We start from the raw sequence: 27,136 nt of genomic DNA, 5'->3' as shown, positions 1-27,136 counted from the left end.
CTACACCAACATGAGGTATGGTGTGTATAGAGTCCAGGTGACCCCAGAGGTAGGCAGATGTTAAAGTTAGATATAACCTTACTCTCTATTTGTGGTAGAGTGGTCGAGCAGTAAGGCAGAGGACAGTGTTAAGCATTTGATGTACACACTCAGTCAGCACATGAATTCACACACTGAAGAACTGAACTCTAGGCCAATTGTTTTTGTATAAAAAAAATACACTGTTGTTTTATTTTAGAACCAAGAAAGCCTGGCAGAGGTAAGAATTAAATAATTTACAGTATTAAGTTGCTGAATGTAGAACAGTTTGAAAATGCAATAGGAATTGTACTTTGTTTGATTTACAGGGGATGCAGTAGGTTGCAATACTTAGCAAATACAGTACATTGAAATGAATAGGCCTTTTCAGTAAATTACAGGTAAGTTACTTTTTACTAACTTTTCTAACACAGTGCTGGATACCTAGATTCAGCACTGGGACATTTCCTGCAAACAGGTAAGTAAATACGTTTTAGTTATTCATGCAATTTTTAAAGAATATTTTTAGGTTTCAAAACTCCACACTTAGAAACATTTTGGGAGAAAATTGTCAATATTATCCTATGGAGGAAAAACAGGTTATCGGTTCAAAGGTATGTTATCGATTGTGGGATAAAAGGTTCTGGGGTTAAACTCTGGGGTCCCCCAGAGTCGGTGATGCACTCTCGGTACACCCTCAGCAGCACTAGGGAGGCCGGGTGCAGAGTGTTGAGGCCCAATGTTATCCTATGAAGGATAGGGGGCTCCAGTGTGTGGCTGCTAGCAAGCAGGCCACACAGCTGTGGGAGCAAAGCTCCTAGGATTTAGCTCAGGGCAATTGGGGTTGCAGGTCAGCACAAAAGGTGCACCCTCAGCGGCACTGGGGCGGCCGGGTGCAGAATGCTGTTTTGGCGTTGGGCGCCCTGTTGTTTGCTACGGAGAGACTCTGGTTGAAAGAAACACTGCAGGCTCGGGGACAAAGATCTTCTGGGTGCGACCACCACTTCAAGGGGTAAGTTGGGATGTCTTAGGTTGGTTAGGCACCGTTGGTTGGGGCACCCAAGGCCGAGGGGCGTCGGGTGCAGGGGTGCCTTTTGGCTTCGGAAATTCTTACCCACTCTTGGTCGCGGTTGGGGGGATATTCTGTATTGAGGCTGCAGGCGTCGGCTGGGGTCTTGAGGCTGGTCTGGGATCTCCGGATCTTGGGTCACAATCGCTGGGGAGATCTCATCGTGTGTTTTTCCACTCGAGCTCGGGCCGGGTTCGGCGCTGCAGAGTGGGGCGGATTCGCGGTTTCCGGCTCCTGCCAGAGGTTGCAGTGGAACAAATCCGGTGTTCACGGGAGAAGCAGTCTTTGGAAGTGAAGGAAGGCCGGTCCTCCGAGGTTTTTGAGGTTGCTGGCTGTGGGACACACTGGGAGTTCGCAGGAGCAGGTTCGAGGAGGATACAGGCCAGTAGGGCTGGGGCCAAGTCAGTGGGCATCTTCCTTCTGTTAGCTGCTGCACGGCTGTTTGGTCCTTCTTCTTCTTGTTTCTTATATGGATCTTAGGAAGGAAAGTTCAGGGTGCCCCCTAAATACTAGATTTCGGGGTGTTACAGGTAGGTAGAGGGCAAGGACCAATGGGTTCCTTCCTGGGGTGGGTACACCCCCTATTGTGCCACACTCCAGTGGGAGGTGGGCAGGAGCCTGTCCCAGGTTGGTTGGGTCCCCCATCCTCAAGATGGCGGGGACTCGGAGTTGTGCTTCACCTCGCCTCCCCCACCTGAGGGGTGGAGTTGGCAGAGGTGGGCACACCTCTCTCCCTCACTTGTTTTCCCTGCTGGTTCTCTTACCCAAAGTGGGGGGCAGAACCATTGGGGACCAATTGCTGAAAGCAGCAAGTGGTGTGGGGAAGCTCACAAAGGCGGCATGCCTTTGAAGCTTCCACTTTGTGAACCCTGCCCATCCTGGGGGAACAGCCTTTGCACCTCGTCCCAGGATGAGCATTGTTTTATGCCCCTGAGAGCTTCAGGCTCACGAGCCATGGGTCCAGAAACATGTCTTTTGATGGAGGTCTAAGCAGCCACTCAGTCAGGACACTAGAAGTTGGTCGAGTTTCAGGGGGCATTTCTAAGATGCCCGCTGTCGTGCATTTTACATTAAATCCCACACTGGCATCAGTGTGGGTTTAATGTGCTGAGAAGTTTGATACCAAACCTCCCAGTTTTCAGTGTAGCCATTATGGTGTTGTGGAGTTCGTAATGACAAATTCTCAGCACCATATACTCTTATTGGCAGCACCGCACTTACAATACCCAAGAATGGACTTGGGCACTGTGGGGGTACATGGCTCATGCGCCTGTGCCCCCACCACTGGCATAGTGCACCCAGCTGGAAGGGTGGCTGATCTAGGCCAGGGCTGTGGGTTGTAGGCATGAAACACAGGGATGTGTGCCGTGTCGACTCTTCACTTTTGTTCTGCACCAAGACATGCAGCCTGCACAGGCAGTGTGTGAGTGAAAAGGTGCAGGGCCTCTAAGGGTGGCACAGTAAGTGCTGCAACCCTCAGGGGCCTTCCCTGGTCACAGTGCCCTGGGTACCTGCGGTACCATTTACCAAAAACCTACCTGTGGACAGGGATGCCGATTGGGTTTAGGCTTCAATGCAATTTTAGGGAAGGAACATAGGTCCTGGGTACCTGATTAGCAGGAGCCCAGGGCACACTCAGTCAAAGAACATCAGCAATTCAGCAAAAAGTGGGGTATACCATGCAGAAAGAGGGCACTTTCTCACTGTGACACCTAGTGGCAGCCAGCTTCCTTGGTCAAAACAGCCGTGAAAGCTCTGCTGCCACATAGGCAAGCTTTCATAAGCACCTGAGAAGAGGTGATCTTACCCAACCAGGGCTGAGAGTGTTCCAGAACAACGTTGCAACTGTTGGTAATTGGGGCCAAGTAGATGGGGCGGCTTAACACTTGCTGACTCTAGTGCGTGCATGGAAAAATAAATCCAATACATTGATGTTTGCAGGTCCAGTTTAAGTAATGAAAAAAATTGTACATATCTGAAATTCGTCCGCCTGCAGCTGGCATATACCATTGAAGGAGAAACACTATTTAAATGTTAGCAGGGTTTGTGTTTTGCAGGTGAGGCAGTGGTTACCAAGTGGCATTCTCTTGTGTTATTTACACTTTCTGCCAGTTCTGACTTTGCAGTCTGACTGATTACCTATTAACTGTGTCAGTTGGATACATTAAATGTCGGTTTAGAACATCGTCATTGCATGAGATCACATGTCTTATTAGTGTCAATGAATATTTACATGTTTTAAAACAGCTTTGTGAATTGTAATAATTTGTAGGAACTGGCATATGTCACACTAGAGTCAATACATTTTATCCATCATAGGACTATCAACACAACTTAGCCGAGATGCACTTATGTTCAGTGTGTGTACAGGGGGGTGGTAGGGACATGCACTCATTAAATAGACAAAACCGCTTGATTACACTCACCATCAAATATCACTCAAAGTGTCACACATAAGGCAATCAAATATCACAAATAAACGGGAAACATCCTTTACAACAAAACTTTTACAACGCAGTGCTTTTACAACACAGGTTTTACAACGAAAACCATTACAACGCATTGCACTGTGGGGCGCTCTAGGATAGGGAATAGTTTTAATTTACTATCCAACACCTTCCCTACTATCCACGGGGACTGGAGTTGGAATAGTAAATTAAACTATTCACTATCCAGCACCCCAAAGCGCTATGCGTTGTAACAGCATGCGTTGTAAAAACTGCGTTGTAACAGCATGCGTGGTAAAAGCATGCGTTGTAACGTCATACAACCCAAATAAACACAATGAATACACCGAAATGTCACACTTGAGGAATCAGACAACTTGGCAGCTACGCATTGCTTGATGTTTGCTTGTGAGAATGTGTCACTCATAGTCGTTGAATGTCACTCCTATTTACACTGAAATTATGAAAATGTCACACATAAGCGTTCTGAAACCTTGCAGCTATGAGCAATCCTTGTGACAAGTATTACTGAAGGAACAGACACTACTTCAAGCTTGTTGAATGGCCAAGTCTATCTCATTTTTAGGCTTTGACTTTCCTTTTTAGGCTTGGCTTTTACCGTCATGACATTCAGCTTTTTTTTCAAACAGTCAATGTTTTCTGTTGCAGCATGGAATGGAAGAGTAACCTAGATACAACGCACACAACAACACAGAAACATGGATTCTCCAGTCACTTAGAACAATAATGAGCCTAGAGTCACGGTCTCCTGTACAAGGACAACATGTCAGATTGTTGAAGTGGAGCAGGACATACCATAACTGTTGTGCTAGAGACTTTTGACCACACAGCGTGCCTGCTCCAACTCAGACATGCCAGAGTTTGTTGCTGTAAAGAACTTCACTGTGATCTGATGGAGTAAAGCTTAAGCCCCTTAGCATTGACATGTGACAGTTCCACTGAAGGCACTAGAGCAAGTGTCTTCAAATTGTGGGGCACGACCCCCAGCGGGGCTGTAGAGTGATACAAAGGGGGTCGCACATTCCCAGTCACACTTCTGCCCAGGCCCGTAGGACTGCAAGGGCTTTAGCCCCCCTCCCACTCCTCCTCCATCGTGTGTCTCAGGTGGGGCTGCTGCAGTGCAGCTTGAGCTGCTGTGGACTCGGCTGGGCAGTGTCTGGAGTCTTATCTCTGGCACACCCAAGTTTTTCACAGGTCTTTAACCTTTTCCATGCTGATGACGGAACCGCTCCGTCATCAGCCGCGGTGGCGCTGTGCTGATGACGGAGTGGTTCCGTCATGGCCCGCCCGACGCGCCTGCGCGGCGCTGATTTCGCGCCTGTGCGGCGCGTTCTATTGAGCGGGCGGGGCCATGACGGAACCGCTCCGTCATCAGCACAGCTCAACCGAGGCTGGTGACGGAGCGGTTCCGTCACCAGCATGGGCTCGCCGCGCGGCCTCCCCGCCCCCTTAGCGCTGCGGCAGAATAGCCGCCGCAGCAAAGGTGTTAAAGACCATTTGCATATTTACATGCCTTTGTAAACTGGTTACCGAGGCTTAGTTTTTTTTCTGGTTCCACTACCTCATAGGCCCCCACTCTGCCTCATTGTTACATTTGTATTTTACATTTACAGCTGTAGTGTGAGAATGTATTTCATGAAAAGGAATATTAAGTAGGATTGCCAAAAGAAAAATGCCTGCCGTGTGTTGTTTAAAGAGCCTGCAAAGACCTCCTCTTGACACAAAATAGAGTTATAAATAAAAAAGTATGTATTCATTTGTTATGTGACTTTTCTGTCTTTGTTCTCTTTAATTATCAGTCATGGATCATTGGGGCAGCCCTAGAACACATTTAAAAGTGCTTTCTATTTATATTTGCTGTTCGAAGTATGCACAGATAAGTGCTAAAAATACGGCTTTAGCTGACTGCTTATTTTTGTACTGTCTGGGACATCAAAATAATGAACTGGCAACCCTAATCATAAGACTGGAAGTTTGTTGCAGGATCAGCACATCAATTATTTCCTCCACCCTCGATCCATGATTAATGCCATAATAGCAATAGTTTAACTTATATCTGAAACCCTATGCCAGCCCTCAATAACATGCTGAGTTACTTCAAGTGTCTGGGAATGCACCCTGCATTCACACAATTCACTCCACAATCTCGCCCTTCACTTTCATGCTCACCCTGCACTCACAGCCATCACAATGCACTCACCCTTATTGCTATGCACTCACACCATTCACCCGCTCACCCTGCACTCACAGTGATCATTCTGCACTCACAATGCACATGTGCTGTTTATTTATTTATTTATTTATTAATAACATTTATAGAGCGCGAACAAATGCCCTTGGGCGTCTCGGCGCTTAGAAAATCTGCTTGTACTTACTCCTGATGGAAGAGAGGATCTGGTTTACTGATTAAACAGCCAGGTCTTTAACTGCTTGCGAAATGACCAGAGTGAGGGGCTTGTTTTTATTGACTGGGGCAAGGTGTTCCATAGTATCGGGGCTGATACCAGGAACCTTCTATCCCCCCAGGAGACCGTTTTGGTACGGGGAACCATTAGGTCATTTAGAGTAGAGGAACGTAAAGATCTGGGTGGACAGTAAGGAATCAGGTTTTGTGTAAGAAATGCAGGTCCTTGATTGTGCAGAGCCTTATACACAATACAAAGGGTTTTGAACTTAATCCTATTTCTAATGGGCAGCCAATGTAGGTGTCTGATGGTTTCTGTAACAGATTTATATTTAGGAATTCTGCCCAAAAGTCTTGCTGCTGAGTTCTGGATAACTTGCATTTTGTTGATGACCCTTGCTTGGGCATTTTTGAACAGGGCGTTACAGTAGTCCAGGGTGGACAGCACTAGAGAAGTCACAAAGGTTTTGCCGGCCGTTTCAGGGAGAAAGGGGAGGATTTTCTTTATGAGGCGCAGTTTGTGGAAGGCGGAAGAGGTAATTTGGTTGGCATGTGGGAGAAAGTTGAGGCGGTCATCGAAGACCACTCCCAAGTTCCTCACTTTGCTAGCAGGTTTGGGGGGGTTTCCGAAGGACGTGGGCCACCATACTGAGGACCATTCTGGCGTTAATTGCCCGAAAATGACGACTTCCGTCTTGTCGGAATTGAGTTTTAGGCAATTGGTGGCCATCCAGTCCCCAATTGCCAACATGCCCTCTTTGAGGTCTTCTGCTATTTTATGGCCGTTGATTTTAATGGCCAGGACCAACTGCGTGTCATCCGCATAGGAGGTAAGGCTCATCCCATGTGCTCGAATGATATTAGCTAGGTCCGACACATAAATGTTAAAAAGTGTCAGACTTAGGGATGAGCCTTAAGGTACCCCGCATGGCAGAGACCAGTTGGACGATTGGAAGGAGCCCAGTGTAACAGCTTGGGTCCTATCGGCAAGAAAAGATGCTAATAATTTCTTGGCTGTAAGTTGGATACCCATATTTTCGACACGGTCGATCAAAATCGAGTGATCGACCGTGTCGAAGGCAGCCGACAAATCTAGCAGTATTAGTACTGCTGTTCCACCAAGATCTCGGATGGATCTAATATCATCCGCTGCTTTAATTAGAGCCGTCTCCGTACCGTGAAATCGGCGAAAGCCAAATTGGGTCTCATCGAGTAGATGGTGTTCCTCTATAAAAGCAGACAAGTGTTGGTTCATTGCTTTTTCAGCGATTTTTGCCAGGAATGGAAGGCTTGCAATTGGGCGGTAATTTTTCAATTCGTCCTTATCAAGGTGTGGCTTCTTTAGTAAAGGTTTGAGGAGAGTTTTTTTAAGGGCGTCTGGGTAAATACCTGTTCTAAACATGGTATTACAGATTAAGGTGATGGCAGGCAAAAGCACGCCAATAATGGGTGGAAGTATTTTAAAAGGGCAAGGATCGAGTGCAGAGCCTGTTCTAATCGTGGAGATGATTTCCGCAGTTTGAGTATTAGTGATATCTGCGAACTGGGTAAAGGTAGGGCCGGAATGGGTCGAAGTGGTAGTTATAGAGAGGGAATTGGTTTTATTTGAAAAAGCCGAAAAGATGTAATTGACCTTAGTGAAAAAGAAGGTGGCCAAGGCATCACAGAGGGATTGGGAAGGGGGTGGGGTCAGATCGGGGGAATAACCAGCTAACTGCTTCGTGGTATCATAAAGTTCCTTGGTGGAATTTTTGGCTGATTCTATCCTTTCACTAAAAAACTTTTTCTTAGCATCGCTAATCATAATTTTATATTTAACCAACGTCTCCTTGTAGCGAGTTTTGGTATCTTCGGTATAAGCCTTCCGCCAGTGCCTCTCCTTATTCCTGCAAAGTTGTTTCTGAGTTCTTAACTCCTCCGTGAACCAGGGGGCTGAAGGGACGAGTCTATTACGGGTCAGCTGTTTGACCGGGACCAGTGAGGTGGCGGCAGAACCCAGCCAGTCGTGAAATTGTGTAGTGGCGGTGTTGGGGTCAGCGGAGAAAGAAGGGTTGGAGTTAATCAGAAGCATTTTCAAACTGGAACTATCAATATCATTCCAAGCAAGGAACGGTTGACGGGGGTTAGAAGATAATGTGGAGGAACCACAGTCGTGAACAGTCAATCAGGCCAAGATAGCGTGGTGATCCGACCAAGTGAGGGGGAAGATTTGGGTTATGTGCATTTCAACAAGATTAGAGAAAATGCCGTCCAGTATGTGGCCCCCGTCGTGCGTAGAGGAATTTACCAAAAGGGGGAGACCAAAGGTTGTCATATCCGCTATGAGGGATGAGGTGTCCCTGTCCTCTGTTTTGTCTAGGTGAAAATTAAAGTCACCGAGGACTGTTAAAGAGTTTTCAAGGGCCAATGATTCAAGGATAGAACTAAAATCGGAAAGAAAACCTGCTCATGGTCCAGGTGGTCTGTACAAGAGGATCCCTCTAAAATTATAAGAAGGGGATAACTTGATTGCGAATTGTAGGGCTTCACAAGAGAGTGACGGGATAGCATTAGTTCTTACGATAAATGAGTCACGGACGATAATTGCTACTCCGCCCCCTTTTTTACGCTGTCTGTCAAGTCTGTGGATGGAGAAACCTCTTGGGACTGCTATCACTAGATCTGGGTCAAATGAATTGTCCATCCAGGTTTCAGTCATAAATAGTAAATCTAGTTTTCTGTCCTCTATGAAGTCGGCTATGTCCTGTCGGTGTTTACCGAGCGAACGAACATTAGAGAGAGCTATTGATATAGTACTAGATGAGTTGTTATTGGTACTGGGGGATGTTTTAATTACAAGGGGCATTGATGTTTTACAATGGGAGCAGGACTGGGTGGAGTTACCAGGAAGAGATACTGGATAACATTTTTGGCATTCCTGATAATTGTGAGGACGCACCTCTAGGAGCTTGATTTTGGAATAAGTTAGATGAGGTGCTGGGTCTCGTGGGCCAGGGGTGGTGGCCCTAGGCCCGGTCCAGGCGCGGACGGGCGCAGACGGGCTTGCCGGCGGCGCGCCCACTGCGCCCGCCCGCTGCGCGGACGAGAAGGCTTAGTGTTTTTATACATGTCAGGGGAGGGGTTAGAGGAGGGTGGGAGGCGTCCAAGAACTGGAGCGCTACTCTTCCTCCCAGCAAGATGGTATCCAAATGTGGTGAGTTCCGGTGACAGCGCCTTAAATCGGCTGCACCGATCAAAACACAAAAATATGCAACTTCGGTGCGAAGCTTGTCTCGCGCCGAAGTGCAAAGAATTATCGCACTGTTAAGAGAGCACAGTTAAAAATATATACAGATATTTAAAAAACAAACACGTACTTCGTATTCAAGGACGTGCAGTGGCTGTGAGCACAAAGTAAAGAGTAAAGAACCCCCGGCTTCCGCCTCAGAGGAGAGTATAGCAGTATCCTGCCAACAGTAAGCAACGCCTCTTAAATATCGTGGGAGGGCGGGAGGCGTCCAAGAACTGGAGCGCTACCCTTCCTCCCAGCAAGATGGTATCCAAATGTGGTGAGTTCCGGTGACAGCGCCTTAAATCGGCTGCACCGATCAAAACACAAAAATATGCAACTTCGGTGCGACGCTTTTCTCGCGCCGAAGTGCAAAGAATTATCGCACTGTTAAGAGAGCACAGTTTAAAATATATACAGATATTTTAAAAACAAACACGTACTTCGTATTCAAGGACGTGCAGTGGCTGTGAGCACAAAGTAAAGAGTAAAGAACCCCCGGCTTCCGCCTCAGGGGAGAGTATAGCAGTATCCTGCCAACAGTAAGCAACGCCTCTTAAATATCGTGGGAGGGTGGGAGGCGTCCAAGAACTGGAGCGCTACCCTTCCTCCCAGCAAGATGGTATCCAAATGTGGTGAGTTCCGGTGACAGCGCCTTAAATCGGCTGAACCGATCAAAACACAAAAATATGCAACTTCGGTGCGACGCTTGTCTCGCGCCGAAGTGCAAAGAATTATCGCACTGTTAAGAGAGCACAGTTTAAAATATATACAGATATTTAAAAAACAAACACGTACTTCGTATTCAAGGACGTGCAGTGGCTGTGAGCACAAAGTAAAGAGTAAAGAACCCCCGGCTTCCGCCTCAGGGGAGAGTATAGCAGTATCCTGCCAACAGTAAGCAACGCCTCTTAAATATCGTGGGAGGGCGGGAGGCGTCCAAGAACTGGAGCGCTACCCTTCCTTCCAGCAAGATGGTATCCAAATGTGGTGAGTTCCGGTGACAGCGCTTTAAATCGGCTGCACCGATCAAAACACAAAAATATGCAACTTCGGTGCGACGCTTGTCTCGCGCCGAAGTGCAAAGAATTATCGCACTGTTAAGAGAGCACAGTTTAAAATATATACAGATATTTAAAAAGCAAACACGTACTTCGTATTCAAGGACGTGCAGTGGCTGTGAGCACAAAGTAAAGAGTAAAGAACCCCCGGCTTCCGCCTCAGGGGAGAGTATAGCAGTATCCTGCCAACAGTAAGCAACGCCTCTTAAATATCGTGGGAGGGCGGGAGGCGTCCAAGAACTGGAGCGCTACCCTTCCTCCCAGCAAGATGGTATCCAAATGTGGTGAGTTCCGGTGACAGCGCCTTAAATCGGCTGCACCGATCAAAACACATAAATATCCAACTTCGGTGCGACGCTTGTCTCGCGCCGAAGTGCAAAGAATTATCGCACTGTTAAGATAGCACAGTTTAAAATATATACAGATATTTAAAAAACAAACACGTACTTCGTATTCAAGGACGTGCAGTGGCTGTGAGCACAAAGTAAAGAGTAAAGAACCCCCGGCTTCCGCCTCAGGGGAGAGTATAGCAGTATCCTGCCAACAGTAAGCAACGCCTCTTAAATATCGTGGGAGGGCGGAGGCGTCCAAGAACTGGAGCGAACTGGAGCGCTACCCTTCCTCCCAGCAAGATGGTATCCAAATGTGGTGAGTTCCGGTGACAGCGCCTTAAATCGGCTGCACCGATCAAAACACAAAAATATGCAACTTCGGTGCGACGCTTGTCTCGCGCCGAAGTGCAAAGAATTATCGCACTGTTAAGAGAGCACAGTTTAAAATATATACAAATATTTAAAAAACAAACACGTACTTCGTATTCAAGGACGTGCAGTGGCTGTGAGCACAAAGTAAAGAGTAAAGAACCCCCGGCTTCCGCCTCAGGGGAGAGTATAGCAGTACCTCACCCTGCTGTCACACAAGCATACTACTCACCTTGCACTCATATGACCCTGCACTCATCTGTCCCCCTCACTGCTCAATCTGCAATTTCACTCAGACAAGCCCATCACTAACCATACAATCATTCATCACACTCTGCACTTACATCCGCACCCAAATTCATATGGTCACCTCACGTACCCTGCAGTCACTCCTTTTACCCTACTCTCACACTGTTGCATCGCTCACTGTGCACTCACGTGGGCACTCCTGCCACCCACACAGCACAGAGGGTTAATGTGCCTGCTACAAAGAATGGGTACCATGCAGATCACAGAACTATGAGTAGCGCTATAAAAAATTAAATGTTTGTCAGAAAGGTGCTATAGAGAGATGAGGTGCATTGTTGCCGAGTGGTGGTGATGGAATTCATGGAGAAGAAGGAAATGGGCACCAAAAAAGACAGTTGCACCGGTGCGACTAGTGCTAGGGCCAGCCCTGGCTGGGAGTGTTAGCGCTCCCCCCCCCCCCCAAGTCTAGTGGCTCCCCTGCTTCTGCCTATTATTATTATTATTATTATTTACATTCGTAGTGCGCTACTGTTACCAAAAGGATCCTGGGCTAATAACCCTCTGCTGCCCGAAGGCAAATGAGAAAGACACAGAAGGGAAAGGAGAATCAGCCAGAGCATGGAGCCAGGTTTTTATATCTTCCTAAAGGATAATAGATTCTTGGTGGAGCGAAGCAAAGGAGGGTGCAAGTTCCATAACTGCGCGGCCTGCACCAAAACAGCGAGAAAGACAATTCATGCCTTCCTGAATTAGGGAACAATAAGCAGAGTGGCACAGGCCGAGAGGAGCATACGGGTCCGATCCGTAGGGTCAGTGAGGAGAGATGAGAGGATGAGAGAGTACAGCAAGGAAGTGAGAGAATTCGATTGAAGAGGTCAGGGATGAGCAGAAATGTGAAGTGCCAAAGGGATGTGTGGACACCCAAGAAGTGAGTGTGAGCAAGAGGTGAGGGCGACTGTTAAACTGTGAGAGAAGATAGCTGAGAGATGATCTGCGACCTAAAAAGATAATTTGATGCAACATGGGTGAGGGACAGCAGCGATAAGGGAAGAGAGGGAGTACTGGGGTGGGTGCTGAGCATTGATTAATTTGTAATAAAACATGTGCCAGGGCCCTCACTAGTAGGCCACTGCAACTTTAACCATCCACCCATTGCCTTGCCTGCGCAGCCAATGACAATACCTATGCAACTACCAACCATAACACTTGTACAAGTGTGACTATTCAGACTATTTCAAGCCCCCACAGCTATAAGAATGGCATGGATGTCAGGAGTTTTTCATGTATTTTGAATTAATAAACAGCTGTTCTGCTCATCTCTAAATTACACAGACAGAGCCACCATGTGGAAGACTGTCATAGTGCCAGTGTACACAATTAGGTGCCAGTGCTGAGCACCGGAAACCAACCGCTCAAATTAGGCACTGGTGCTGAGGTTACAGTGGAGGGGGATGTTGGTTCAAGAAGGTGTGGAAGACAAAGGGGAGATGTGAAAGATGAATGGGGGGACTAGAGAGGTGTAAGATACAAATAGACACAAATCTGAATGGAGAGACTTGAGGTGAATGAGAAGTGCTGAGGGGCACAGGAGGTGACGGGGCCAGAGAGGCCATGAGATAAATGTGAGAGACTGTTAGAAATGAGGTCAGTGAAAAGACAAAATGGTAAGAGGTGATTAAAGCTGAAGTGAGAGGTTGAATGAGGAGAGTTTAGAAGTTGTAAAAAGGGGTGAAAGAAAATGGCCTGCAAAGTGAGAGAGGGATCTGTGGTTTGGGGAGGAGAGAAGATCGGGATGTAAGGGGGGGGGGGTGGTGAGAGGAAAGCAGCATGGGTAAACTACTTAACTCTGCACAAGACTGCCAGGGTTTTAAGGGACCGTTGCTGCTCCCGGCCAGGGCCAGGTGAGCTTGTAATGGTGCAGCACATATTCCTGCGGAGTGGAAGGCCCATCACAAAGGTTGACTACACATCTTACCGATGTTAATTGTTGTATTTTGGTTATAAACTGGTACTGATGGGGTGAAATCTTTCCTCGGTGTTACTGTGTGTAAAAAATAATGACGCAGTGCTATCCCAAAATACGTGGCATCACATAACATTATTTACATTTTCTTCCCACACAATTTAGTCAAGCCTGTCGCATAATTTGGTCCTCACCTGCCTCATAATTCCAGTAGCTCCGCCTACAGGTTGTGAAATTTTAGTCTGGAGGGGGTTCCTATGCCTGAAAATTTTGACAGGGGGTCTTGGCATCCAAAAGTTTGAAGACCTCTGCACTAGAGGGAAGTCCAGAAGATAAATGGAAATGAAAGATGGCAGAAACTTTGGGTGGCTAATTTTACTGACAATCTATCTGTAAGAAATCAGGTTTACTAAATGGGCAAAATGTGAGTCCTTCACAAGTAATAGGACCACAACTTGCTATTTACTGGGAACCAAGTACCCTATTGTAGTACTTGACTGTCAGGGTTGCAAAGCAGAGGCGTTAAAGGCCTCAGGGGAGGAGGTGTGGGCCAGCTCGTTGTTACGCAATGACAACACTCAATAAATCATTGTCCAGACTGTGTTTTTTCTTTTAAAAAGGGAAAGTAGTTATATTACACACACTACTAAATACTATGTATTAATCACAAATATATACTTTCAGGTTGATGAAAATATTTCTGGTGACACCTTCATAAAACATTACACCTCTAGTGGGTGCTCACCCTTATATACACCGGTTATTTACAGTAACCTCACCTAGTCTAGATGCAATAGTAAAGTAAAAGGGTCTGCCATTATCAATAAGGCAAGCCTACTTGCTTGAGCCCACTTTAACACAAGCATCCACAAGGTATATTTCACCATTTGTAACACCATTGAAGTCAACAGGGAAAGTATCAACATTCTGTAGTATTCATTTTAGTATACGACTTTGAATGGTAAATCATTTCCATTGTCATTAAAAACGTGTTGCAGAGACTCATTTCTACTTTTACTATGCTGCTACTGCAGTTTGAGGACTAACCAACAGGGGCCTGTGCATTCAAGGGCTAATGAGCAAAAAGCTCCAGCTCCAGGAGCACTTGAAACAATGGGAAGCTTCTCCCGGGGTCAAGACGTTGGGCTACTTTTGTGAAGCATTATGAGAGGGCTGCTGCAGTTCTTGCTGTTCCCAAACATTCTAGAAACCACATTAGCAGTGCCCCTGCCCTTTCTGGGACACCACGAGGCCAATATGCAAATTTGAAAGCCCTTGCAATGGCGCATGCCATTCCCCTGGCTTGCATATTTAAATAGCTGATTTTCTGCTACCCCAGAGGCTTTTCATTCCTTTTTTAGGCGTCCTCTGCGCTGCCTTTTTCACTTTTTCTTTTTTTAGTACGGGGTGCCAGTGCCCACCGGGTGCTGCTTTTTTCCCCTCTTCTGGGGAAGTGCAGGGAGCCCACTCCCACGCTGCCCACCCAGCTCTCCCCCTAGTTGACACTGCCCATGGTGCCAGCTCTGGAGCCATCTGGATTCTTTTCTTCTGCTTGCTTCTTCCTGGGTGGATGGTTGTAGGGGCTGCGTCTTCCCCACTACCCCTAGTCATGGGCAAGGGGAGGGGGAGGAGCCATGGCAAGGCGGAGTACAGCACAGTGGCACTTCTCTTAGTGCATCCTTTGTCCTCTTTCGTATCAGGGGGATGGGGACCCATGGGGCAATTTATATTTGCATCAAGCCCCGGAGATGGGGCTGCGCAGGGCCGTATGTGATTACGCCGCCCTCCCCAGTGAAAATATCATGATTAAGATTACACCGAACCCCTGGGGCTTGGCACTCGCTGGGGAAGTTTGAAATATACGGTGGACCGCTACCCGTTGTGGTTACTGCTCAGTCCCCCTTGGACCGAGCTTTAAAAGATGATGTCTGGCTTTGCTGATGTTGAGCTCTTTTTGCTCCTGGTGGTCAGTGCTAGCCACAAAATGCAATTTCATCAGGACTTCTGGCCTCTAAAATGCACTTTTTGTTTGAAGCTTGATTTTTTGGGTCCCTCCACTAGACCTTTCCTCTGCCTGGGCTTCTTGTGGCATCTCCTGCTTGAGGAATATATTCTCTATTAAAAGAGAGGGACCTAATAACCCAAAGGAGTAGGGTGCCAAGCGACAAATGTCAGAAAATAAGTTTCCCTTTGGTAACTATAAACCTAGGCATTCATTCAGCTCAATAGTATCAGCACAAAGCACTAATGTAACATTTTCAAACAACACATAAGGAAATGCAGAATCAATCAATGCGAAAAAATATATAGTAAAAATATACAATTTATTTAAACAAGTTAAGACCAGCTCAGGCTTGTGTTAGACATATCCGTTAAAAAATATACATTTGAAATCACATATACATTGCCACACTTATGGCGACCAAAAGCGGTACAAAAGGGGGGTGGTGATGGACGGAGCATCTGAACCAATCAAACACTCACACCCAGTCAAAAGATCTGAGTTTGACCCATCACCGTTCTTTAGCCCACTCTGCCACCCCAGTTCAGACATGGCTATATGCAAATCAGTCTGACCCTGTGCCTCATGGGAACAGTCCAGCCCGAACTGCCAAGCCATGCCTTCCCTGGACCGGAAACAAGCTTCTGAGGACCGGTTTCTGGCATTACAGCCGTCTTCAGCCCGGCTTGCTTGAATCCAGTGGCAAAGTGAGCAAGGGACTCACGTCTGAGCATACCCTGCCACACTTATGGCGGCCAAAAGCGGTACAAAAGGGGGTGGTGATGGACGGAGCATCTGAACCAATCAAACACTCACACCCAGTCAAAAGATCTGGGTTTGACCCATCACCGTTCTTTAGCCCGTTCTGCCACCCCAGTTCAGACAAGGCTATATGCAAATCAGTCTGACCCTGTGCCTCATGGGAACAGTCCAGCCCGAACTGCCAAGCCATGCCTTCCATGGACCGGAAACAAGCTTCCGAGGACCGGTTTTGGCATTACAGCCGTCTTCAGCCCGGCTTGCTTGAATCCAGTGGCAAAGTGAGCAAGGGACTCACGTCTGAGCATACCCTGCCACACTTATGGCGGCCAAAAGCGGTACAAAAGGGGGTGGTGATGGACGGAGCATCTGAAGCAATCAAACACTCACACCCAGTCAAAAGATCTGAGTTTGACCCATCACCGTTCTTTAGCCCACTCTGCCACCCCAGTTCAGACATGGCTATATGCAAATCAGTCTGACCCTGTGCCTCATGGGAACAGTCCAGCCCGAACTGCCAAGCCATGCCTTCCCTGGACCGGAAACAAGCTTCCGAGGACCGGTTTCTGGCATTACAGCCGTCTTCAGCCCGGCTTGCTTGAATCCAGTGGTGAAGTGAGCAAGGGACTCACGTCTGAGCATACCCTGCCACACTTATGGCGGCCAAAAGCGGTACAAAAGGGGGTGGTGATGGACGGAGCATCTGAACCAATCAAACACTCACACCCAGTCAAAAGATCTGGGTTTGACCCATCACCGTTCTTTAGCCCACTCTGCCACCCCAGTTCAGACATGGCTATATGCAAATCAGTCTGACCCTGTGCCTCATGGGAACAGTCCAGCCCGAACTGCCAAGCCATGCCTTCCCTGGACCGGAAACAAGCTTCCGAGGACCGGTTTCTGGCATTACAGCCGTCTTCAGCCCGGCTTGCTTGAATCCAGTGGCAAAGTGAGCAAGGGACTCACGTCTGAGCATACCCTGCCACACTTATGGCGGCCAAAAGAGGTACAAAAGGGGGTGGTGATGGACGGAGCATCTGAACCAATCAAACACTCACACCCAGTCAAAAGATCTGGGTTTGACCCATCACCGTTCTTTAGCCCACTCTGCCACCCCAGTTCAGACATGGCTATATGCAAATCAGTCTGACCCTGTGCCTCATGGGAACAGTCCAGCCCGAACTGCCAAGCCATGCCTTCCCTGGACCGGAAACAAGCTTCTGAGGACCGGTTTCTGGCATTGCAGCCGTCTTCAGCCCGGCTTGCTTGAATCCAGTGGCAAAGTGAGCAAGGGACTCACGTCTGAGCATACCCTGCCACACTTATGGCGGCCAAAAGCGGTACAAAAGGGGGTGGTGATGGACGGAGCATCTGAACCAATCAAACACTCACACCCAGTCAAAAGATCTGGGTTTGACCCATCACCGTTCTTTAGCCCGTTCTGCCACCCCAGTTCAGACAAGGCTATATGCAAATCAGTCTGACCCTGTGCCTCATGGGAACAGTCCAGCCCGAACTGCCAAGCCATGCCTTCCATGGACCGGAAACAAGCTTCCGAGGACCGGTTTTGGCATTACAGCCGTCTTCAGCCCGGCTTGCTTGAATCCAGTGGCAAAGTGAGCAAGGGACTCACGTCTGAGCATACCCTGCCACACTTATGGCGGCCAAAAGCGGTACAAAAGGGGGTGGTGATGGACGGAGCATCTGAAGCAATCAAACACTCACACCCAGTCAAAAGATCTGAGTTTGACCCATCACCGTTCTTTAGCCCACTCTGCCACCCCAGTTCAGACATGGCTATATGCAAATCAGTCTGACCCTGTGCCTCATGGGAACAGTCCAGCCCGAACTGCCAAGCAATGCCTTCCCTGGACCGGAAACAAGCTTCCGAGGACCGGTTTCTGGCATTACAGCCGTCTTCAGCCCGGCTTGCTTGAATCCAGTGGTGAAGTGAGCAAGGGACTCACGTCTGAGCATACCCTGCCACACTTATGGCGGCCAAAAGCGGTACAAAAGGGGGTGGTGATGGACGGAGCATCTGAACCAATCAAACACTCACACCCAGTCAAAAGATCTGGGTTTGACCCATCACCATTCTTTAGCCCGTTCTGCCACCCCAGTTCAGACAAGGCTATATGCAAATCAGTCTGACCCTGTGCCTCATGGGCACAGTCCAGCCCAAACTGCCAAGCCATGCCTTCCATGGACCGGAAACAAGCTTCCGAGGACCGGTTTCTGGCATTACAGCCGTCTTCAGCCCGGCTTGCTTGAATCCAGTGGCAAAGTGAGCAAGTGACTCACGTCTGAGCATACCCTGCCACACTTATGGCGGTTAAAAGCGGTACAAAAGGGGGTGGTGATGGACGGAGCATCTGAAACAATCAAACACTCACACCCAGTCAAAAGATCTGGGTTTGACCCATCACCGTTCTTTAGCCCACTCTGCCACCCCAGTTCAGACATGGCTATATGCAAATCAGTCTGACCCTGTGCCTCATGGGAACAGTCCAGCCCGAACTGCCAAGCCATGCCTGCCCTGGACCGGAAACAAGCTTCCGAGGACCGGTTTCTGGCATTACAGCCGTCTTCAGCCCGGCTTGCTTGAATCCAGTGGCAAAGTGAGCAAGGGACTCACGTCTGAGCATACCCTGCAACACTTATGGCGGCTAAAAGCGGTACAAAAGGGGGTGGTGATGGACGGAGCATATGAACCAATCAAACACTCACACCCAGTCAAAATGTCTGGGTTTGACCCATCACCGTTCTTTAGCCCACTCTGCCACCCCAGTTCAGACATGGCTATATGCAAATCAGTCTGACCCTGTACCTCATGGGAACAGTCCAGCCCGAACTGCCAAGCCATGCCTTCCCTGGACCGGAAACAAGCTTCCGAGGACCGGTTTCTGGCATTACAGCCGTCTTCAGCCCGGCTTTCTTGAATCCAGTGGCAAAGTGAGCAAGGGACTCACGTCTGAGCATACCCTGCCACACTTATGGCGGCCAAAAGCGGTACAAAAGGGGGTGGTGATGGACGGAGCATCTGAACCAATCAAACACTCACACCCAGTCAAAAGATCTGGGTTTGACCCATCACCGTTCTTTAGCCCACTCTGCCACCCCAGTTCAGACATGGCTATATGCAAATCAGTCTGACCCTGTGCCTCATGGGAACAGTCCAGCCCGAACTGCCAAGCCATGCCTTCCCTGGACCGGAAACAAGCTTCCGAGGACCGGTTTCTGGGATTACAGCCATCTTCAGCCCGGCTTGCTTGAATCCAGTGGCAAAGTGAGCAAGGGACTCACGTCTGAGCATACCCTGCCACACTTAAGGCGGCCAAAAGCGGTACAAAAGGGGGTGGTGATGGACGGAGCATCTGAACCAATCAAACACTCACACCCAGTCGGACTTCCCAACGCCTTATTTAGGAAAGACCCATCGTTTTGGGCCAGCAAACTAACACCTTTATTCGGTCAGATTCTAAAGACCGGAAACATTCCCGAATCATGGAGAGGCAGCATTCTGCATCCTATCCATAAATCCGGGTCCCGCTCAGACCCTAACAACTACAGGCTTATAGCCTTAATAGACGTGGAGGCTAAGACCTACGCTTCCAACTTGTTGGCAGAACTGGAATCCTGGGTGAGCAGTACAGGGATAATTCCCCGGACACAAACAGGCTTTCGGCTAGGACTGGGCACCTTGACCAATCTATCTGCGTTAACCCTCCTCGTTAACAAAGCTATCAATAACTCCACCCCGCTGTACACTTGTTTTCTGGACCTAAAAGCGGCCTTTGATAAAGTGCCTAGATCTAATCTTTGGGCCAAAATGAAAGCCTGGGGCGTGCCGCCAAAGTTGCTGGGAGCAATTATCGAGCTATATACAGATACTTGGGTCCAGGTGAAAAAAGGAGATGGGCGACGCCTGACAAGGAAATTCCATACAACCAACGGTTTAAAGCAAGGCTGCGTTCTGGCCCCCAGCCTCTTTAACATCTATACCGCAGACCTAGAAAGTGACCTAAGCACCATCCAGGGAGACCCACCAAAATTGGCCCACTCACCTATAACAAGTCTCCAATACGCAGACGACATTGTGCTCCTTTCAAAACCCCCCATCGGTTTACAACGCTTGATCTCCAAACTGTCGCAGTACCTCGCGAACGCACAACTGATTACAAACCTAAAGAAAACTAACATCATATGCTTCGGTGGTTCCGGAAAAAAAAAAAAACTTTCGTCTGGAGGATAAATTCTACCCCTTTAATACAGGTAGATCATTATAAATACCTGGGAATCTTACTGGACCACCGTTTAAAGTTTAAACAGCACCTAGAACAGGGGGAATCCAAAGCAAAGCAGCTTCAATTTGCTTTCAAAACTGTTCAAAAGCAATTAAAAGGTCATTCCACCGGCCACATCCTTAACATCGTAGCCGCCAAATTTCTGCCATCATTGACATACGGCTCTGAACTACTGGCAATCCGGGACGCCACAGCGTTAAATCTCGCCCAATCTAGGCTGTTTAAAACTCTTTTCAAGCCCAAATTCGTTTGGAGTTCGGTCTCACTAACCAGCTCCCAGCAAGACAAGGAGCACGCGCCAAATATTATTGGCGTATGAGGGACGCAGAAGGTGAATCCCTGGCCCACCTATGCTGGTTAGAAGTTGAAAAACAGGCCGGGCTACCAGACTCAATATACAAGATCTTGAGGCAAGCTTTGGAGACATTAAAACTAGATGAATCTTGGCGTCTGCCCATGACATATTCCGCCTTCAAACTGATAACCAAGAAAGCAGTCAAACAATCATCACTACTCATGGACAAAGCAGCAGTGGCTGGCAAAAGCCATGCCTGGATCGTTTTGCCGTCATATACCTACCTAAAACTCTTTCTAGAGTTGACAGAAAAATAAAACGAGGAGGAGGCTTAGCGATTATAGCAAAGGATGATTTTAAGATTAAAACCTCAGATAAGGGTAACACCTCAGACTGTGAAATATTGACATTCCAAATAAAGATTACAAATAACTACACTTTTAATGGAATACTAATATACAGACCACCCAGTGCAAAAAAACCCCTAATCGACCTGCTAAGCCCATTTCTGGAATCCAGTGTGACATGTCCCGATTACACTATCCTAGGTGATTTTAATCTACACCTAGAGAAAAAATCAGACCCCAAGATAGCAGCATTTATTGATGCATTAGCAAATTTTGACCTGGAACAAAAAGTCAATTCTAAAACCCACAATGCTGGACATACACTAGACGGTATTTTTTCGTCTTGTCAGCATCTAAATAAAGTAGATACCCTCCCTGTTCCATGGACAGATCATAAACTAGTAACTTTTATGCTGGAAGTTAAAAAGGAGACTGGAAGACCAGTGGAAATCATTAAGCAAGTAATTTATCAGGACTGGTCTAAAATTGACAATCAGGCGTTTAAGGACAAACTCCAAATCTACTATCACACGCTTGACGATAATATTAACATAGCCTGCAAACAATTTAACGAGTGGATAGACAAGACAGTCAATTCAACTATCCCTCAAAAAAAGGTAACCATGAAAAGAAAAACCCCATCACAACCTTGGTTCTCAGACGCGCTAAAAACACAAAAACAAACGTGTAGAAGAGCTGAGAAAAAATGGAGAACCAACTACGACGCCCACCTTAGACAAGAATATACAGTCACCTTAAACAATTATAAAAAACTAATAATAGAAGAAAAAAGTAGATACTTCACCAATAAGATCAATGAGTCAAAAAACTCCAGCAAAACTCTTTTCGACACTGTCAAAAAACTTTCAAAGCTCGAAAACAATAACCAGGAAGCACTGTCACCAAAATTTTGCAATATACTAGGCGACTTCTTTGTTAATAAAGTCTCACCAGTATATAACTCATTCAAAAATCAGAACAACGAAACCATGGAAAAGGACACATTACACTCAATAAATTTAGAAACCCAACAAGACCAAACATCAGCTTTTAGATTTATACCCCCTACAGCCGAGCAGATCCAGAAAGAAATCCTCACTACCAACTCTGGTAGCCCAACAGACCCCTGTCCACCCCGAATTATGCAGGTTTGCTCCACTGAACTAAGCCTGGTCTTGGAAAAATTATTTTCCAAAATTATCAACTCCAACATCTTCCCAGATGACTGGAAAATGATATCCATTAGGCCTCTGTTAAAGAAACCTAATCTGGACTGTGAAAATCCTAACAACTATAGGCCCATAGCTAGGATCCCTTTTGCAGCTAAAATTCTGGAGAAGCTGCTAAATAAACAACTATCTCAACATCTGATGGACGGAGACTGGCTGGACCATTCTCAATTTGGTTTCCGGGCAGAACACGGGACGGAGACAGCCTTGATCACAGCAGTGGAGGAACTCAGGACAATAATGGATAATGGATCGAAGGCTGCACTGATATTACTTGACTTATCAGCGGCCTTCGATACGGTCAGCCACGAAATTCTCATAACACGGCTAAAAGCAGCAAACGCACATGAGTCAACCTGCGCTCTTATAGCCTCTTACCTAGAGAACAGAACATTCTCAGTTGAATCAGGAGAAGCGAAATCTAATCTGTTCAGCCTACCATGTGGAGTCCCGCAGGGATCATCAATGAGCCCCACTCTTTTTAATTTATATGTAGCTCCACTTGCGCAAATAATAAGGAACGACGGCTTTACTCCTATATCCTACGCCGACGACACCCAAATTGTGGTGTCAATAAGTAAGGAGGTACAAGACACAGCAGAAAAATTCCAACGCTGTATGACAAAAATCAGCCAATGGATGAAAATGAATTGCTTGAAACTAAACGGCGATAAGAGTGAAGTCCTGATACTAGGAGGAGACACAAACATATGGTCACCTCTATGGTGGCCTGCAGATATGGGAAGATGCCCAGAGTCGTCGGAAAAGGTGAAAAATCTAGGAATAATGTTAGATACTAACCTTTCATTTGATGCTCAAGCAAGCAAACTAGCTTCATCACTCTGGTACATCCTGAAAATGATTAAAAAGATTTTACCTTACATACCGCATGAATCACGCAAAACAGTGGCGACGGCATTGGCCTTGTCCAGACTGGACTACGGAAATGGCCTATATGCCGGAGCAAGGAAGAAAATTCTCCTTAAGTTGCAACGCCTTCAGAACGCAGCAGCAAGGCTGATACTGGAAATACCAAAGTTTGAAAAAATAAGCCATAAATTAAAAAGTTTGCACTGGCTCCCAATTGCAAGCAGGATAAAATTTAAGTCACTATGCTTGGCATACAAAGCAATAAATGGAACTGGATCAAAATTTCTAAAAACACACCTGCAACTATATGAGCCTAAAAGACTTCTGAGATCCGGCCAAATGAAACTCATAAAGGTACCCAGATTCAGAAGAACAAATTGGGGAGGCAGAAGCTTCCTGGTACAGACGGCAAAAACATGGAACCAACTACCACTAGACTTAAAAACCAGTCCATCCCTGAAATCCTTCAGAAAGGGAGTCAAAACATGGCACTTCGGTAAACAGCTCTAAGTATACACCTTTAATGAGTTAGTGGGAATCTCAGCGCCAAGACGCCTTCGGGCATTCGCGCGCTATATAAATTGAAAAATCAAATCAATCAAATCATTAAAACCACAGGATTATCTGAAAGAATGCTTCAGGGACCACTATAAAAGGAAATTAAGCCTTTTAAGGCTGGGCGGCTTCTCGTCCAAAGACCTCATTCCCAAATGGCTACGGCTGTGGGCAACTCCCGAGTGCCGCCTCTGTGGCAACGGCGCAGAGTCTTTACTGCATCTTATATGCATATACCCTGCACTTCAAAATCTAAGAAAAACGCTTCTTCGATCTCTCTTAAGAGAAGCCCAGGTGAGAACTTGCAGGGCGGCGGTAATAAGATGCCTAAGCGGTTCTTGGATAGAACTCTCATGTAAAACCATAACATTTTTGAACCTCGCCGCCATAGAGTTGGAAAAAAGGGCACCACCCAAAGAGGTCTCTGGACAATAGACCAGGCTTTGGCAGACCATAGACTTTTCCACTCCCCCCCCCCTTTTCTCCAAACGGTTGTCTTTTTGTATTATACGTAAAAAAATAACGAGCCATTTTGTTTGTATAATCATTATTCTTTTAAACTTTTTCCTTCTATCAGGAGTCCAAATGAATGCCCCCTTTTGTACCGCTTTTGGCCATCATAAGTGTGGCAGGGTACGCTCAGACGTGAGTCCCTTGCTCACTTTGCCACTGGATTCAAGCAAGCCGGGCTGAAGACGGCTGTAATGCCAGAAACTGGTCCTCGGAAGCTTGTTTCCGGTCCAGGGAAGGCATGGCTTGGCAGTTCGGCTGGACTGTTCCCATGAGGCACAGGGTCAGACTGATTTGCATATAGCCATGTCTGAACTGGGGTGGCAGAGTGGGCTAAAGAACGGTGATGGGTCAAACCCAGATCTTTTGACTGGGTGTGAGTGTTTGATTGGTTCAGATGCTCCGTTCATCACCACCCCCTTTTGTACTGAAAAAATAGAGACAGGCACAGCAATTGCAGATATTATAACGTAAACCCTGTTCTCAATTGGTGCATGTTCTGTTCTAAGGGCAACATGTTATTGGTGGGCAGAGTGCAACCTAAGAAGTTGCCATTTTAGTAGCCCAAGGTATCCAGTGCTCGTTTATGGTTGCACACAATGACTGTTCTCGCAGACAGCTTTTTGCTCTCCTGGGGTTACTTGTGAACATCTCCCAGGAAAGGACACAGTAGAAGCCTGCATCGGGGAGAGGTGTTACCTCTCCTTGGTAGGAAGCCGAACGGGTGTTAGCCAAAAAGGCGAGCTTAAAAGAAGATGCCGCCTTTAAAGGGTGAATGGAAAACACTTGGGAGAGGGGCTGCTCAATTGTTTAAGCAGACAGGCTGGCACTAGGGACCAAGAGGGAAAGCCACTTGTCAAACCGGTTTTCGAGGGGCATGTAGCCACACCTCCGGGTTTGGCTAGGAAGTGCTGTATGCCAAGAGAGGGGTTCTGCCATCTTGACCGTGGGGAGAATGGAGCCTTCTGGGGGAGCTAGATGGCACACAGTTCACGGAAAGTAGTCATCAAGAACCATTTGCTAGTTATTGCTTCCGCCCCTGAGAGAATGTTCTGGGCATAGAAATGGCACCCCTTGCGCCAGGAACTGAAATCTCGTTGGACTGGAAAAGAAGGCCAAAAAAGGACTGCCCTGCTGCACCAAGGACCTGGTGAAGAGAGGTTGACTGATGTGGATTGTCCCTACTGCACCTGCTGGCTAGCAAAAGAAATAAATGAGCCTTCTGTATCCTGTTCATTGAGAGCCCAGTCAAAGCAAGAGACTTCAAGGGTCATTTGGCTGACCTCCTGCTCGCAGCTCAGGACCACAACAGTTGACGAAGCCTGCTGGGGCGAGTTGGTAGCCTTGATCCCTAATCTACTGCTCCTTGCCACTGTGCAGCCCCAAGGACCAGAACCAGATGCTCAAAAGTAGCCCCCAGTCTGCTGGACCTGGGAGAGTAGTTGGAGTGCAGCTTGGTCACCCAGAAGGCAAGTTATCGTGAAAAAAAGGGAACTGCTAAAACCTCAGTACCAGGCAACTGATAGCCCAGTGGTGACTTGACTCCTGCCAAGCTCAAGAGGATTTTGAGAGACGTTGACATCTGCTGCCAGGATCTCTTCACCAAGCTCATGGACCGAGGAGTAGCCCGAGGAAGACCACCATCGACTGCAGCATCTTCAGCATCCTTGAGTATCCTCAGCATCCTGTATTGCATGCATCAGGACCACTCCATAGAAGTCAATGGCAAGGAGCCACTGACGATGACATTGAACCGAAAACTGCTTTTCTTCTTGAGGTAACTGTTTCTGAGGACGTTGCTGTTCCCCCTGACTAGCTTTCTGCCGGAGTTGGCTGTATAAAGCAACTCCAAGTAACTGTGATACAACTTGCCAAAGGTTTTCGTGAAAACGTTGCCAAGTTTCAGATTTGTTAAATTTGCCAATGCTTGAGTAAAAAGCCGTGATTTATTATACCTTGTAAAATCTATATCTCCAGAACCCTCCGGTGAACCTTTTTCATTTTGGTGTCTAAAAATATATAACAATCTGCTATGTTATTATAAATTGGTGTCAGATTTCTTGTGTGTCTCCATTATTTGTCCATTATAAGCCTTTACACGTTTTCCATTATGTAAGCCTGACTTCTCAAAGCCAAAGCTACCCAGGGTTAGGCTAAGGGTTTAACAAACGAAACCTACTGGTCTCAACGGGCTTGGTAAGTGTGTTACACGGTGAGGTCGCACTAACGAGTGGGTACACCCATATAATGCACCCCATATCCGTACAGCACAGTGTCGTTCATCACCCGTTGGAAGATGGCTGGTGTTCTTCAGCCCAGACAAGACTCTAAATCAGCAGTGTCCCATCGTAGTCCCAACAGCTGTTTTGCCTTAACGCTAGGGGTTTCCACACTATTTTCCCAGGAACTAATTGCACTTTTAGAACCCTCATGTAGAAACAGAATTTGCATGAACTGTATGATTCAAAATAGGTTTGTGCCTTATTTGAAGGATAGCCTGTATTTTTGTTGTTTCTATCATAAGAGAATGTTGAACTAAATCATTCTTTTTACTTCCTTATGCATACTGAACCATGGTGACATTTTTTCACAGGCTTAGGTGCAGGGTTATCTTCCCACCAAACGGTAGATACTAATTCCTTGAGCATTCGCAAGGTTATTGTCTAGCAAATAGCTTATTAATACACCTAGCTGCAGTGTATATATTCTTTCCTCTGTCACTATTGAGTCTTTAATGATGATAATGTCTTTATTTTTCTGTTTTAGTTTCGACTGGAATGATGGCCTGTTTGATGTGACGTGGAGTGAAAACAATGAACATGTCCTGGTAACATCAAGTGGAGATGGCTCCTTGCAACTCTGGGATACTGCAAAGCCTGAAGGCCCTCTACAGGTTTACAAGGAACACACTCAAGAGGTAAATGCCATTTGAGGTAGACTATGAATGCTTTACAGAGAAATATGTGTTTAGATATATGATTCACTATCACATATACCAAGTTCAGGCTTCAGTTAAAAAATCGAATTTGTCATTGTTGAGCACAAACCTTATATATGCTGTGCA

The 27,136-nt window shown here is 46.9% G+C and overlaps 1 protein-coding gene across 1 annotated transcript in view; it reads left to right on the top strand.

Annotated features, from left to right (window-relative positions):
• PEX7 (peroxisomal biogenesis factor 7) overlaps positions 1-27,136 on the top strand; it is a 1,057,085-nt gene that overhangs the window by 63,239 nt on the left and 966,710 nt on the right. The window contains exon 3 of the mRNA XM_078649187.1: positions 26,839-26,989. Coding sequence (XP_078505313.1) covers positions 26,839-26,989 — 151 coding nt within the window. The remainder of the gene's footprint in view (positions 1-26,838; positions 26,990-27,136) is intronic.

Source organism: Lissotriton helveticus, chromosome 6 (genome assembly GCF_964261635.1).
Source record: "Lissotriton helveticus chromosome 6, aLisHel1.1, whole genome shotgun sequence".
Taxonomy (NCBI): Eukaryota; Metazoa; Chordata; class Amphibia; order Caudata; family Salamandridae; genus Lissotriton; species Lissotriton helveticus.
The sequence above is the reverse complement of the archived record's forward strand: the minus strand, read 5'-3'. Positions and strand labels throughout refer to the sequence as shown.